General features: G+C 45.7%; 1 protein-coding gene across 2 annotated transcripts in view; it reads right to left on the bottom strand.

Annotated features, from left to right (window-relative positions):
* The window catches only part of lrrc9 (leucine rich repeat containing 9), a 17914-nt gene extending 1985 nt beyond the window's left edge, over nucleotides 1-15929 (bottom strand). For both annotated transcript variants that reach the window (XM_035531275.1, XM_035531276.1), the window contains exons 1-27: nucleotides 15589-15929; nucleotides 15213-15431; nucleotides 14831-14971; nucleotides 14675-14738; nucleotides 14431-14501; nucleotides 12963-13145; nucleotides 12714-12869; nucleotides 12190-12377; nucleotides 11696-11827; nucleotides 10702-10881; nucleotides 10494-10611; nucleotides 10192-10324; nucleotides 9634-9747; nucleotides 8872-8996; nucleotides 8523-8738; nucleotides 8094-8213; nucleotides 6839-7030; nucleotides 6417-6542; nucleotides 6134-6271; nucleotides 5719-5896; nucleotides 5277-5497; nucleotides 5000-5122; nucleotides 4698-4828; nucleotides 3923-4031; nucleotides 3481-3620; nucleotides 3140-3276; nucleotides 1260-1477 (exon numbers count right to left, since the gene is read on the bottom strand). In XM_035531275.1, coding sequence (XP_035387168.1) covers nucleotides 1260-1477; nucleotides 3140-3276; nucleotides 3481-3620; nucleotides 3923-4031; nucleotides 4698-4828; nucleotides 5000-5122; nucleotides 5277-5497; nucleotides 5719-5896; nucleotides 6134-6271; nucleotides 6417-6542; nucleotides 6839-7030; nucleotides 8094-8213; nucleotides 8523-8738; nucleotides 8872-8996; nucleotides 9634-9747; nucleotides 10192-10324; nucleotides 10494-10611; nucleotides 10702-10881; nucleotides 11696-11827; nucleotides 12190-12377; nucleotides 12714-12869; nucleotides 12963-13145; nucleotides 14431-14501; nucleotides 14675-14738; nucleotides 14831-14971; nucleotides 15213-15431; nucleotides 15589-15627 — 3912 coding nt within the window. In that variant the 5' untranslated portion in view covers nucleotides 15628-15929. The remainder of the gene's footprint in view (nucleotides 1-1259; nucleotides 1478-3139; nucleotides 3277-3480; nucleotides 3621-3922; nucleotides 4032-4697; nucleotides 4829-4999; nucleotides 5123-5276; nucleotides 5498-5718; nucleotides 5897-6133; nucleotides 6272-6416; nucleotides 6543-6838; nucleotides 7031-8093; nucleotides 8214-8522; nucleotides 8739-8871; nucleotides 8997-9633; nucleotides 9748-10191; nucleotides 10325-10493; nucleotides 10612-10701; nucleotides 10882-11695; nucleotides 11828-12189; nucleotides 12378-12713; nucleotides 12870-12962; nucleotides 13146-14430; nucleotides 14502-14674; nucleotides 14739-14830; nucleotides 14972-15212; nucleotides 15432-15588) is intronic.
* Between the last annotated feature and the right edge of the window lie 34 nt (nucleotides 15930-15963).

The raw sequence follows: 15963 nt of genomic DNA, 5'->3' as shown, positions 1-15963 counted from the left end.
AATCAATCCTAATATCACACACAGACAACACAACACAACACACCATAATATCAGAAACGTATAATGCAGTGTTCTGTCTCGGCATCAAAGATAAGCTTCACCAGCCAATGACCATCCTGGATTCATTAGCAGAAAACTAGAGCAGAACGAACCTCTAGGCCAGACAATAAAGGCACAAGGACACAGACAGTCTGATTCAAGACACAGTCAGTGTGGTTCAGGACATAGTCAGGGTGATTCAGGTTACAGTCAGTCTGATTTGGGTCACAGTCAATCTGATTCAGGACACAGTCAGTCTGGTTCAACACAAAGTCACTCTGGTTTGGGACAGAGACAGTCTGATTCAGGGCTGTGGATTTCAGCGGTTGCTACTGTCCCACTACACTCTGGTGACCAGTCTAATAATTTAACACCACACAGGCAAATACCAGCCATGGAAGAATGCTCATTATGTTACCAGCACATTGCTTTAAATTCACATCTCCATCCCTCACACACACACACACACACACAATAATTACATTGAAGTCTTGAAGGGCAGCAGAGAGAAAAAAGAGAGAGAAAGAGAGAGAGAGAGAGAGAGAGAGAGAGGGAGGTAGAGAGACAGAGAGGGAGAGAGAGAGAGAGAGAGAGAGAGAGAGAGAGAGACAGAGAGGGAGAGAGAGGGGAGCACAGGAATGAGAAAGGCACACACATGCCCCATGACCTTAAATTGTGTGTACATATTGGTAGTTTGTACAATATGTACAGAACTCTGCCTGAACACTAATGCCTGGGTGTAATTATTCACCAATAGCCTCAGAAAGCACAGAGACTTTTTCAAACACACACACACAGAGACACACAGAAATCACAGCAACCATCACTAAATAATGCAATTACAGAATTACTGTAATTTCGTAATTGCAGAGGAGACACACACACACACACACAATGTGACTGATGTAGATAAGGCTATAGAGCAGCCATCCTAAAGCAGAATGGTGATGGCTCTGTGCAGGCTGAGGTTTGGGCAGGGTAGGAGCAGACAGGGAAAACATAGTCTACAGCAGAGGGCTGCCGTTCAGTCACACAGTAGCACGGCCCTCAAACAAATGCAAGGCTGGCACTGTTTGTCTCGGCTTTCCAACAGCCAGCATTGTGGGGTGTGCTGTGTACCCATGGGGTAAGCAATACGTAACGTATAACACCGTCAGAATTTGAAATTGTATTTCAGCGGTACCATTATTTCAGGGTGTGTGTGTGTGTGTTTATTGCACCTGAAGCTTGTTCATGTCCAGGAATAGGCGGCGGAGCTGCGTGAGCGGCCCCAGGTGGCTTAGGTCTCGGAGCCGGTTCTCCGCCAGGTGCAGCTCCAGCAGAGACTCCTGGCGGCTGAGAGAGCCCTCGCTCAGGATCTTAATCCGGTTCCGGTCCAGAACCAGCTGGCGCAGATGCCGCAAGCCTTCCAGCCCCTCCACCTGGCTGATCTCATTCCCTTGTAGGGAGAGAGACAGTGAGAAATGGAGGAAGACATGGATAGATATGCAAACTGGTAAAGAATTCAGTCAAAAGTAATTTAAGCTGAAGTACGTGAACTGAAAATACTAATTCACCAGATGAAAATGATGCTTCAAGACCTAACAATGGAATCATGTGCACCAGCTATAAACTGTGTGATGCCTCCCTTACACACTCCCTTACTCCCCTACACCCTTACAGCCTTGCACCCTTGCTCCCTTAGACCCTTGTTCCTTTACTCCCCTACAGCCTTACAGCCTTACTACCTTACAACCTTACTACCTTACAGCCTTACACCCTTGCTCCCTTACACCCTTGTTCCTTTACTCCCCTACACCTTTACACCCTTGCTCCCTTACACCCTTACTCCCTTACAGCCTTACTCCCTTGCTCCCTTAGACCCTTGTTCCTTTACTCCCCTACAGCCTTACAGCCTTACTCCCCTACACCCTTACACCCTTGCTCCTTTACACCCTTACTCACTTACAGCCTTACTACCTTACAGCCTTACTACCTTACAGCCTTACACCCTTGCTCCCTTACACCCTTGTTCCTTTACTCCCCTACACCTTTACACCCTTGCTCCCTTACACCCTTACAGCCTTACTCCCTTGCTCCCTTACACCCTTGCTCCCTTACACCCTTACTCCCTTACAGCCTTACTACCTTACAGCCTTACACCCTTGCTCCCTTACACCCTTGTTCCTTTACTCCCCTACACCTTTACACCCTTGCTCCCTTACACCCTTACAGCCTTACACCCTTGCTCCCTTACACCCTTGCTCCCTTACAGCCTTACTCCCTTACAGCCTTACTCCCCTACACCCTTACACCCTTGCTCCCTTACACCCTTACTCACTTACAGCCTTACTTCCTTACAGCCCTACACCCTTGCTCCCTTACACCCTTGCTCCCTTACAGCCTTACTCCCTTACAGCCTTACTCCCCTACACCCTTACACCCTTACTCACTTACAGCCTTACTTCCTTACAGCCTTACACCCTTGCTCCCTTACACCCTTACACCCTTACTTCAGTTTTTGAATTTTTTCCAGCCTGGGTAAGGTAAAGTACCTTTCAATGCAAAGACACCATATTACTCTGGGTACCACTGGGCTTGGGCTTCCATCCCCTCCCTACGCACACAAACACTGTCCCTAAGTAATTGCCCACTCTTCTCAGACCACCGCACTGGAAAACGTTTACCTCAGAGAGAGTGGCAAACAAAGCCTCAGGGTGGATCTGGGGGAGATTCTCCACAGAGATTCACCACAGCATAGCTTCAGCACTGCCATTAATTACAACGAAGCCAACTTTACACTGAACTTTACTTTCATAGTTCTCTCTCTCGTGCTCATTCTGTCTCACTCTCTCAGTTACCCACTATCACAGAGTCCCAGTCGGATGGCTATGCCATTAGTGCAATAGTCTTCTAAAGAATGGAGAACGAGAGGAGGAGGAGGACAGAACGAAAGAATGGAAAAGGGAGAGACAGAGGGGAACAGACAAAGATAGTACGCAGATGTCATGGGAACTTTAGAAAGAATTCAAGTGGTTTGAAAAATTTGATTACTTCAAAGAGTGTGTGTGTGTGTGTGTGTGTGTGTGTGTGTGTGTGTGTGTGTGTGTGTGTGTGTTACCCTGGAGGAAAAGAGCTTTGAGGTTGGTCAGCCTGCTAAGCTGTAGTTCACCCAGACTGGAAATGCTGTTATGACACAGATGCAGCTCTTCCAAGCTGGCCATCAGCGGCTCCAGGCTGTCTCCAGACACCCCTTCCCTGCAGGCAAACGGTAGGAAACAGTGCTTCAGCAAGAGCTATGCTAACGTGGACTTATTCTGCCATCTAGTGGACAGGAGAGAAAATACCTCATTGGATGAAAATTATGTATATTTGAGTTGCCTACAGACTTTCTTTTGTTTTTCGAATGTCCATATGTGGGATGGGGGGTGTGTGTGTGTGTGGGGGGGGGGTGTTCCGTACCTGCTATTTTTGCTGTGGTTCTGCTGTCCATATCCACTGGAGTGGACTTTCTGGTAGAGCACCTGTCTGCTGCTAAGGTGAGTCTGGGTTTTCTGACGCGGTAGAATTGACTCAATGTGGTTGTAGTTCAGACATAAAGCCTATGTTTGTAATACACACATACACACACACACACACACACACACACACACACACACACACACACACACACACGTCACAGTCCCACTACAACACATTTTATTGTTCAAAGATTCAGTACTATACCACTAAACTGCATGCAATATCTAGCATGCACTGCTTTTGACACAAAATTGACTACTGAGCTGCTATTGAACAATATCAAACAGACATTTAAACTCCACACGATCCCCAACACAAGCATAGACACAGACCCACATGGCTGGGGGTGTGGGGTATAGAGGGGAGTTGGGGCTACTCCCACCTTGACACTGGGCAGGTAGACAAGGCCACTGAAGGAGGTGAGATTATTATGCTCCAGATTAATGCAGCGCAGGTTCCCAAACAGATCAGCTGGAGCAAGATCTACCATCCTGCAAGAGTGAGGGAGCCAGAAACACAGAGAGCATCTGAGCTGTCAGTCAAGGAAGATTACTGTAAATAATCCAGCGTTCTTGCTCATAGCTAATTGCACTGTTTATTTGTGTTTCAGCGGTTATAATGTGGGTTCCTCGAGGTTTATGATAGAATGGGGAGTTCTATGGTTGGAGTTTTGGTATGTGCTAAATTCTCCTCAAACCAACTCTCACTACAGCCAGCCAGCCAGCCAGCCAGCCAGATAGATAGATAGATAGATAGATAGATAGATAGATAGATAGATAGATAGATAGATAGATAGATAGATATTGGTTTCATTGGTTGTAGTTCGACATCTCACTCACTACCAGTCATAACCTGATCGCTTTGCACACTAGAGGATTTGGCCTCGCTGATATTTAGCTATATATATGGGGACTCTGCGATCGATTGCCTCTTGGCTTGTGTCTTTCAACAATTCACACATAGCGCTCGAGAGCGGATTTTCGAGCCCCAAGGGAACACCGAATTGCCTCCAATCTGGAGCTTTTCTCCCCGACCTCCAAAACCTGTTGCACATTGGGCTAAAATCAAAGTCAGGGTTAAAATCATGTAGTGTGAACTCAGCATAAGAACATCATAGCTCTAGATGTAGTAAACTATAGTCAGTGGGGCAAGTGCACCTGATGGAGCAGGCCGTCAGCTCTAGGTTCACTATGTCTCTGAAGTTAGAGTGGCCCAGCTTCTCAGCCACCATGTCCGGGATAAGTCTGCCTCCAAACAAATCCTTAGCATTCTCTGACTCGGCTAACTCCTGTAGCAACACACACACACAAACACACACAGGACAATAGTGTGCAATGGTGAGTATTTACATGTATTGAGTTTTGCAGTTCAAAGAAGCCATGGGGTGTTTGGGACCGATGACAAACGCGCATGTTTCAAGGAGTGTGTCAAGGGAGAGTGGCGAGGAGGCGTGTCTCACCACAGCAACACCGTCCAATGCTTTAAGGGAGGGCAGGTGGAAGACCACGTATGCTCTGTAGTTCTCAAGCTTCTTCACTAGTGGGTTCCCCAACAAATCCAGAATAATTAGGCTGCTCAAAGCCTGGGAGAGGAAGACCTCATTCTGTTACGATTGGCTCCACTTGAAAAGCAATGAACACACCGTTCAGAGCAGTCAAAAATACTATAGGCTTTTTTTTAAATGAAAAAATACTCACAATTCCACAATGCATACTTTAACAAACAGGGCCACCAACCTTCAGGTGGTATATGTTACGGGAGGTGCTGATGTCATTGTTCCCAGCGTAGAGCTCAAACAGGGAGCGTGACCTCTGAACCCCGTGCAGGGAAGAGATGCAGTTGCTCTCGGCAGACAGGAAATGGAGGTTAGGCAGGCAGTCCAGCACAGAGCCGTCCAAACTCTGGAGCTGGTTGCAGTTGATGTTTAGACGCACCAAGTGCTGCAGCTTATACAGACCTGTAGGAGACATGCACGCACGCACGCACACACACACACACACACACACAAATGCATGTGCATATACACAGGCAAACAAAATCAGTTTATACAGCTGAGAATGAGAAAGAAAGTGAGGGAGAGAGAACATGAGAGAGAAAGACAGAATGAAAGAGAAGGAGAGATAGAGAGAGAAAGAGAGAGCACGAGGAAATGTAAGAGAGAGAGGAAGTGAGGAGTACCATCCAGACTACTGATTTTGTTATTGTTGAGAGAGAGCTCTTCCAGTAGGGGGCAGTGTTCCAGGCCCTCGATGCGAGTCAGGTCGTTGTCGTTAAAGGAAGCCCAGCGCAGGCTCACCAGTTTGTCCAGGTTAGTGATGCGGGACAGATGCTGACCGTCCACATTCAGGGCCGTGATCTGAGCAAAGGACAAATACACGGCAATGGTGACAGACATTACAGTCTCTGTAGGACAAACACACAGCAACGGTGACAGACATTACAGTCTCTGTAGGACAAACACGCGGCAACGGTGACAGACATTACAGTCTCTGTAGGACAAACACGCGGCAACGGTGACAGACATTACAGTCTCTGTAGCAGGGTCAACACATCAGCTGTAAATCTCATGTCTGTGTGTGTGTGTGATGTAAACCTTGGCAGCCCAGCCTGGTTCAAGCTCTGTGTGTGTCCAGGGTGAGGGCTTCAGGTTTGTGAGGAGCTGAGCAACACTGAGGAGACTCAGACATCGTGGACGCTCCACAGTGATACGAGAGTGAGCGAGGAGACATGCCTGTACACGCAAACACACACACAGACACACACAGTCTATGTCTATACACACAAACACAAATATACTATAACATGCATACGCACATACACACAGAGTGTCATACAAACACCTGAATCATAAACACATGGTCTACACACATACTCACCTGGTTGATTTTGGAGGTAGTGCTCATTTCTAAGGCAGCTGTAGACTCCTCTTCCGTTACTAACACACCATCCAGGTGTGTGAGCGTCTTGAGCCGCCCCAACAAAACCATCCTCACAGAGTCATGCTACATGTGCACACATGCACCCATGCACACACACACACACACACACACACACACACACACACACACAAACACACACGTTCTGATCTGAAGCTCCTCCAAGAAGCTAAAGCTCAATCTTACTATATTTCTGACTTCATGTTGTGAATATGAAGAGCAGGACGGCCTCCACCCGTCTGGAGTGAGACACCTCCAGGCCTCTGTTACATCATATTACTCTGTCCCAGAACACCCTGCTATAACCCCCCACCCCCGTCCCAGAGCTGGTGGGGCCACACCACCCAGCATGCTCTCCTCACCCGGGACCAGGGGTTGTGGCGGGTGTCCAGGTGGAGAAGGCAGGGCGCGTGCTTGCGGAGGACAGCCGCGTCATCCCTCGCCCGGGTCAGCTGGTTCCAGCGCAGGTCAAGATGCCTGAGACGGCCCAGGCTGTGGACGCCCTCCAGCGTCGCCACCCGGTTGAAGCTGGCATCCACATTCTCCAGGCTGGGCTTGGGGGCCGCAAAGCTGGGGTTAGCACACGGATGATGGGCCATGCCCTCATGCACTCCCCACAAACGTGAACTCTCTTCCGGATGTGAGCTAAAACAGATTCCACTCTAAGAAAGCCTAAAATGATTTTGGATTTTTTTTTTTTTGTCAAAGGTTTTTGACAAGTCAGGATAATAAATGAGAAGTCAGGATAATTGATAATTATAAGAAGCAGTTTCTCCACCGTTATCTCCATCGATGGCTAAGTTTCAAAGTTCAGCCTTCTTGGTGATTTGAAACAAAAATGGCAAACTTGTGATTAAAGTACTGGCTCTTTTGGTTTTAAATCAAACCAGTAAAAGTGAGACAGGTGATATTTTTGCTCAGTTTGGATGATTTCAGAAGAGAGTAAATCTGCTTATGAGTGTACGTGAATGTATGCTTAGTGCATTGTTCTTTCCACTGGCTGTAATAATGTTGTAATCACAAAGCTTGTAATAGGGTCCCATTAAAACCCCATAAATCCTGTGTGTTATACCACATATATCATGGTGTGATAATATGTGGCTTCCAGTCTGTCTCAAGTGAACTACACTCCCCATAATCCCCCTGTCCATTCGCAATTCCCAGTCTATTAGCATCACCAGTGTCTAGTTCCCTTAATGTTGTCTATTTAAATCAGCTTTTAAGGTTGTTGATCTTTTGCTTGCGCTCCCCATTTCCGCTCTTTGACTTGCCTCCGTCTGTTTAGTCTGCCTTATTGTTTGTCTGTTTTGGCATTTGACCTGGACTGTTTTGGATCTCCCTTGCTCTGATTAAACTATTGAACTTCACCTGCGTGCGACTCCACTCTGCTCACCATACTTGACAAAGACAATTACACGTACACCAAAACAGAAGATCTCAAACCAGGGACAGGAACGTGTTAAAGCAGGTGTGGATGGGGAGACACTAGAACACTAATGGTAACTCCAAAAGATCCATATAAACCACATGGCCATATAACTGGACATCCCGAACCTGCACTGGTCAACAATTGCATGAAAATTAAGCAATCAACAATGAGGCATCCCCTGCTCTCACCAGGTGAGAGATGTCGTCCAGGTGGGTCAACTCATTAAAGCTGATCGTAAGGTGCCGGAGTGCAGTCAGGCAAGAGATCTCCTTCAGCTTGGTCAGGCTGTTGCCATGAAGATTCAGCACCTTGACAACAGAATCAATGCCAAATGTCAAAATTTCTCTTTTTTAATATTTATCAAGATATGTGGTTATCAGATTAAAGCTACTCTCAGGAGCTTTTTCTCAGGCAACTATCCAGGCTACCATAGACACAATTTACAAAGCTAGTTTTGCTATGTCCAAAAGACAACTGTTATACTGGCCATTGAAAACAGCCACTGTTCTTTCATTAGGTTATCGCAATCTCCATTAGCCCTGTGAAATAATGCGCTGATGGTAGCTTTAAGCTGTGGCATGGCGAACAGAAAGCATGGTGGTTGCGGCGGTGGTTACAGTGATCTGGCTGAGGACGTTGGCTCGGGCCGTGGCCAGGATGCTGAGCTCGTCCAGAGCGAGCATCTTGAGTCGGGGGACGAGGACGGGCTCCAGGGCCAGCGTCATCTCGTCCTGAGTCTGCTCGTAACAGGAGAGCGGCGGCACAGGGGCAGGGTCGACGGGGACAGGGGCAACAGAGCTGGGCGTATAGGGGCACGAGGCCTGGGGCGTGTCCTGGGGGGGGGTGACGAATGAAGCTTTTAAATGCTGAATTCTTATTCGTGTATGCAGAACACTGGTGCACTCAGGAAAATCAAATAACGATATACAAAATAAGTTATCATTTTTGTCCCTTTGTGTACATTACCTCTGTGATATACTCAAAGTCGATGAGATACTCGGGGAGAACAAGCTCATGGTCAAACACATACCACAGAGTCTGTTGCTGACTGCAGTCGCAGCTTGCCTGCTGTTCAGTGGAAAACAAAGTCTCTGAAACAAACACACACACACACACACACACCATCTTCAGCACTAGTTACTATTATATTAGTAACCAATCTGCAAATGGATCTGACTAAGGTTTTGTCAGACATGAAGTCAGAGGCTGTCAGGTCCATGCAGACTTTCACACTCTTGAAATGCAGCCAGACCTGTAAAGCTCTGGGACCTCTTCCAATCTACGAGGTTTCTGATATCTGATATCTGATAACTCTAAACGGTTTGGGTCAATTGAGCAGTGAAAAGGCCTTCTGTTACTGGAAGGTTCTGTCAACTGCAGTTTTCGCTCTTGTGCTGACTCATGATGTCTGAGTAAGATGAAGGAGGTTTCTCTTCCCCTTAATCACACATTATTCATTGTATTCAATGGCCTCGCTCTCTCTCTCTGTCTCTCTCTCTCTCTCTCTCACACACACGCACACACACACACACACACACACACACACACATTATTCATTGTATTTAATAGCTGCACACTCTCTCTCTCTCTCTCTCTCTCTCTCTCGCTCTCTCTCTCTCTCTCTCTCTCTCTCTCACACACACACACACACACACACACACACACACACACACACAGAGAGACACATACCTCTGTCTGGTTGCTGCTGAGTGGTAGTGAGTTGCTTACCACTGGCCTTTTGATAAACTGAGTGAACTTTGGGGTAGAGGTCAGGGTCCACTGGAACACCATCTTTCACTGGAACACTGGGGCCTAAGAACACTTTAGAGACAATCAGCTGACCTGAGACATACACATACACATACACCACACACACACACACAGATACACAACCAAAAAAAGCATTTCAGAATGACCCCATCATAGACCCACAACACAGAGAATTTTCAGGAAAATAAAGAAGGAACTCTTGCAGTGCACATGCCTTCCCTGCTATAACAGTGCTAGAGCAGGAAATAGACTTTGCAGTACTGGGACTGGGAAGCCCTACTCTAGAAAAATGACAGTTGATCTAGAACCATGAACCGAGAACCATTTGTCTAGAGCAGTGTATCCGCAACCTCACTGTCATAAAAGCATTACACAACACATTTCAGCATTCTCGCCTGCTCTGAACACACTGCTATAGATAACTTGACTGCTCTAGACATTTAAAGTTCAAGACACATAGCACTGCTGCAGATAGCCAAGTGCACTGAAGTGGGTGTAGCATGGGGAGATCCAGACCGTGACGGAAAGGCAGAGGGTCTGGGGGTTTGACACTCTGCTCGGCAGCCTGCCTCTGGGCATGTCTGATACGTAGCTGTTCACACACACTCACGCTGTTAGTGAGTGGCACTGCTCTGTCTCTGCCCACAGCCTGTGGAGCACAATGACACACATGCATGACATGGTTGCTCATAATGCCGGTGATGTAGGGTTTATGGAATGTCTGAAGGAGTTTGCACTTTCAATCCCAACAGTGAAAAGGTTAACACAGTAATGCCCAGACATTGTCTAAGTCCTCTTGGCTTTGTGCTGTTCAGTACCTCAAAATTCTCAGCTGATCTAAAACCTTCTTCCAGGATTTGAAGAGACTCATTGTTCTCTGTGCTTTGCTCAGGATCTGGCACATAGAACAGATACTCCAGCCAGCGTTTGTAGTTCCTGACACACAAACACACATCCATTACGTTGCCTGCTCAGCAGCCATTTTGTTTCAGGAAGTTCTAGTTTACAGGAGCCTGACTGACTCACTGTGACAGCAGTGGCGACTCATCCCTGTCCAGCAGGGAGTGGAGCTTGTCCTCGAACCGCAGCCGCAGGGCACAGTTGTGGATGCGCATGATCCGATTGATCTTAATGCCAGTGATGTTGTAGGGTTTGTAGTCCCAAACACAGAAACGAAAGAGCAAGAGATCATAGCAGGATTTGAACCTGAGTGAAACCAACAGGAGACAGACGGACAGAGAGAGAGAGAGAGAGAGAGAGAGAGAGAGAGAGAGAGAGAGAGAGAGAGAGAGTGACAAAGAACAGCTCCAGAGCCAGATCTTGAAGACCCTAAAACATTATTGATTGTAGCTCCCGTATCACCTGAGGCAGGTAAACACCACCCGATTAGCAGCGAGCTACAACCAAAAGGTTGGGCAGTGAGTCGGCAGGGATCCTACAGGCCAGGACTGGGACACACTGATCTGGAGTCCTCACAATGTTTCCAGTGGTACATGATGATGGTGGTAATGGTGATAGTGATGGTGACGGATATTACGGTAATGGTTATAGCAGTAACGTAGTGTGATGGCTGTAGTGTGGTAGTCTGGTGGTAATGTAATGTGATGGTGGTGATGGTGATGATGATTTTAGTGATGGTGGTTGTAATGGTGGTAATAGTGACTGTTATAGTGGTGACAGAGTTGGGGGTGAAGGTGTTGTTAGTGATAATAATGATTGAGATGGTGGTGATAGAGATGGGGGTGGTAGTGGTGGTGGTGGTAATGATGGGGTTGTTGGTGTAGGCAATAATGGTGGTCAGAATGATGGAGCTGGTAGTATTGGTGGTGGTGGTGATTGTGGTGATGAAAATGATGGAGGTTGTGGCAATGGTGGTGTTAATCATGGTGGCGATCAAGATGGAGTAATGGTGGTGATGGTGATGATGGAACTTGTGGTAATGGGTGGTGGTGCTGAGGATGAAGACGATGGTGATTATGGAGGTTGTGGTAGGTGTAGAGGTTATATTTGGGTGGAATACCACACATCGCTGGGGTTTCCTTCTTCAAAGCGAATGTTTCCCACTGTCTCCAGCTCCATCACCAGGAAGTGAATCAACAGCTCCTTCCTGTCTGAAGCCAGTTTGATGTCCTGCTGAAAAGACTCCTCCACCCTGAGAAACACAATGAATCTTGATACAATACTTACCATATCTGTATGGCTCTCTTTGGGTTTATTCGTATGGTTGATATGGTTTCAGTGACAAGGGCCATATGACCTGACATGTACATGCGTACATGGGCAGGCTTATACTGTAGGTCTCAATGTCCAAAATATTATATCTGTATCAAAACTGCGAAACTCCCAAGTAAATCATGCAAAAAAAAAAATTTAAATCACATGGATGGTATCTGCTTGTCACGGTAATGTTCTTTACATTCCAATTTAAGGAGCTGAACAGTACGACAAGATATTCTTGCCACAGACATATATGTACACACACACACACACACACACAAACACACACTCACTCACTGCTCTAATCGCTGTTCCCAGATCTTAATGCTTTCTCTGACTGAGTCCAGTTTGTGCTGTACTTTCTGCTCATATCCAAGGTCCACGCGGTTAGGGAGTGGATCCCCAGCGTCACGTAACTCCACAGCCAGATCTTCCTCCCAGAGGCGTGTAGACTTCCTGCCCACCTCAGACAACTCCCGCTCTAGCTGAGAAGGAAAGGCGTCGGTTCTTTTAGGGTGTAGAGTATGTGCTTCTTTTTAGAAACTCGGTGATCACAGTGGTGCATGTATACCCTATCCTGTGTGTCTGGGTGTGCATATTTGTTCAAGCATGGGTATTGTGCTCTTGTTTGTGAATGTGTGTATTTGTGTTTACTCACATTTGTAAGTATGTCTTTATATACCTAAGTGTTTATACCAGTCTTGTCATATTTGCAAATGTGACTGTTGATGTATGCGTGTGTGTATCCTCATATGTGTGTCCTGGGTATGTGCGTGCGAGCGCGCGAGCGCACGTGCATGCGTGCGCGCGTTCAGCCTCACATTTTTGAGTGTGTAGCTGAGAGTTCGGATCCTCTCCTCAGGCAGTTTCAGCTGCACTGTCCTGTGCTGCAGGAGTCTCGCTTTAGAGTCATCAAACTGCCTCTGAGCCCAGCGCACCCGCATATTGTAATACATCATCTTCTTCATCACCGTGGACTGAAACACAATATGCCTGCATTACTTTATCACACACACACACACACACACACACACAGACACGCAGAAACACACACACACACATACACATACCTCAGCTGCCTCTTTGATTAGTTTGCTGGAGACGTCGTAGGAGTCCAGCCTCTGCAGGGCAGGCATGTGGTACAGCACGTGCGTGACATAGTTACACAGCAGGCACACAGGGTTAGGCTGGCACAGCGGGTCCTTCAGGCCCAGCTCTCGCAGTCCACTCAGACACGCCAGCCGCGTCAGCTCCTGCCACACCCCAGGTAGCCGGTAGGTTAGAGGCAGTGGGTACAAGGCACACACTCAGCCAGCACCAGCACCTCAACCCAGCTTTCTACAGCCACACCCAGTAGGGTCTCTTTGCAAAGCCTATGGTTGGGGTTCAGGTTTGGACCTGTGATGGGATTGGTCAGCCTAGTTGTGGAGAACGAACAGGGTATCTTCTTGTTGGATTCTATATGAGCTTTGAGTTTTATATGACATGAATCATATGCCATGTGTGAAAAATAAATCTCCTTTCCTCACTAAATACTGTGGATCCAGAATGTATTCATACAGATACTGCTTTAATCGTCTTTTTTTTAAAGTGATTTCGCTTCAATAATTTTCAAGGAGATTTAAGTTTGTGAATCAAAGCATATAAAACAAATAGCAATGAGCCTGCTACAATTTGCTTAATATCATATTTTAGGAAAAACCTAACACTGAAGGAAAATCACATAACCTGACAATAAAAAAAAGTAAACTTTACTTTCTGGAGAACAAAAAGTATAGTAAAAGTAAAATTCAGAATAGAGTAAAAACATTCTTTGTGCTGTCTCTGTGTGTGTGTGTGTGTGTGTGTGTGTGTGTGTGTGTTTGTGTATGTGTGTGTGTGTGTGTGAGAGAGAGAGAGAGTGTGCATGTGTGTGTGTATGTGCATGTGTGTCTTGGGAAGATACAAGGAATCGACAGACATAAACAAAAGTGATGCACAAAGCCAGGCCTGTCAATCATCCCCCCTCCACAGCACAGCACAACAAAGACTCTGATTCAGAAAAGGCTTCCAAATTCAATACGACCAACTCCTGAGCAGGAAAATTAGCTTCTGTCTCATTTTAAATGTGCCTCTGTGATTCCAGGGCAAAAGACAGAGGCAGAAAGGGAGAGGGAGAGAGAGAAGAATGAAACAGAACATTACAGGGCACTTTGAAAGAGCCACTCTATCGCTGTAATAGCATAGGTCGACAAGTGAAAGCGTCCGTTCCGTCTAAAGAACCTGCTCTTCAAATCAGCAGATCCATTCACACCACTTTTGGCTGTGAGCATTCATCCACAATTAGCTACAGTGATCAGATCTGCACAGTTCAAAGTAGGAAAGAAATCGTCAACTAGCTCTGGAAACAGACCACCTGTAATAACATGGTATGAAAGGCAGGCAGTCAACAAAAAGCAATCAGGACATTTATTAAAGAAAAATGCATTTTATTGATAAGGGGACCATCTTTTTTTTTTTTTTCCAGGGCTGACTTAGTGTTAAAAATCTTATACGCACCTTAAAGGAAATGATCTTGTTCCCTGATAGATTAAGAATTTGGAGCTTGTTATTCTGATCAAGGCTGTCTCCTAAAGAACATAAACAAAACAAAAAAACATTCAATAGCTCATTCATAATCATTAATATTTTTATTACAACAAGGATTATTGTAGTATACCATTTATGCAAATGAAGTATCAGGGATAAAGCTAACAGTTGTTATTATTATTATTATTATTTATTCTAAGTGCACCATACCTACCAATTGTTTTGATTAAATTATCAGTAAGATTGAGTTCCCTCAAGTTTTCAAGAGAACTCAAACCCTGTGGCACAGGTAGAGAAGGACCAAGTTATGCAATGACTTAATGGCTATGAACATGTGACTAGAACATACTGGCTATGAAACAGATAGTACCTTAATCTCAGAGATTTGGTTACTGTTGAGCCACAGGATTTGCAGGTTGGTCAGGTGATCCAGTCCAGTGATCTCACTGATTTTGTTGTCATAGAGAAAAAGTTTCTGCAGCTGTGTGCACTTTTCTAGCCCTGAGATTTCCTACAGCACCATAGCACACATGAATATAATGCCATGATTATGCTATTATATAGTACACTTTCACATGACAGTGCTTCATATAATATTAATAAAGCATGTATATCATACACACTATTAAAATATTATAATAATACACATTGTAAACAGTTAAATATAAAGGTAAACACATGGGTGAGGCTTGTTGTGGAAAAATGAAGAAGTAATGAGAATGTAAGGGGAACTGATTTAATCTCTCACTCACGTTAATGTGGCACTCCACTACCCAGAGCTCTTTCAGCAGAGGACAGTGCTCCAGGCCCTGAATGTGTCGGATGCACTGGCCCACGACGGTGAGCGTGGAGAGACTGGGGAAGAGCGAGAGACCCACCATCCGAGGAAACCCCGAGAAGAACATCTCCAGAGCGCTTATCCCTCTCCCATCCTGGGAAACCTTCTCATGCGATATTCCGTTACAGACACACTGGGGAGAGAGGATTGGCGGGGCAAAAAACTTTGTTTAAATGTTTAGTAAGACAAAATTCGTACTGATTTTGCAGTTTTCCAGATGATTGGCAAGCTTAAAACAAAAGAAAATCAGCTTAGAATATAAAGTTAAATAAACTCAATGCACATCTTACCAGTTCTTTAATAATTTCTTCATCTCCACACTGAGGCATGCTTTTCTGTATATATTTCTATATATCAAAACTACTCCGATACAGTTGCTAGATAGTTAACTAACGTTAACTAGTTCACTAACCTATCTTACTAACGCTAGGTTAACTACCTCAAGGTAGTTTTAACAGCAAATATTTAAAACCTCGGGGTTTTTTACAATCTTTAGCAAATATCGACATTTGCATGACCTAAGTGCGGCATTAATTAGAACGAGAAATAGCGTTTCCCATATCTAAGTTAGCTGTCTAGCTAGTGTTTCATTTCTCTGCTTCGGGAAACGAGTTTATTGCCCACCATGCAATGTTTACAGCAAGAGCGTTACTAAGAAGATCTTG

The sequence above is a fragment of the Electrophorus electricus genome, chromosome 11 (assembly GCF_013358815.1).
Source record: "Electrophorus electricus isolate fEleEle1 chromosome 11, fEleEle1.pri, whole genome shotgun sequence".
NCBI lineage: Eukaryota > Metazoa > Chordata > Actinopteri > Gymnotiformes > Gymnotidae > Electrophorus > Electrophorus electricus.
The sequence above is the reverse complement of the archived record's forward strand: the minus strand, read 5'-3'. Positions and strand labels throughout refer to the sequence as shown.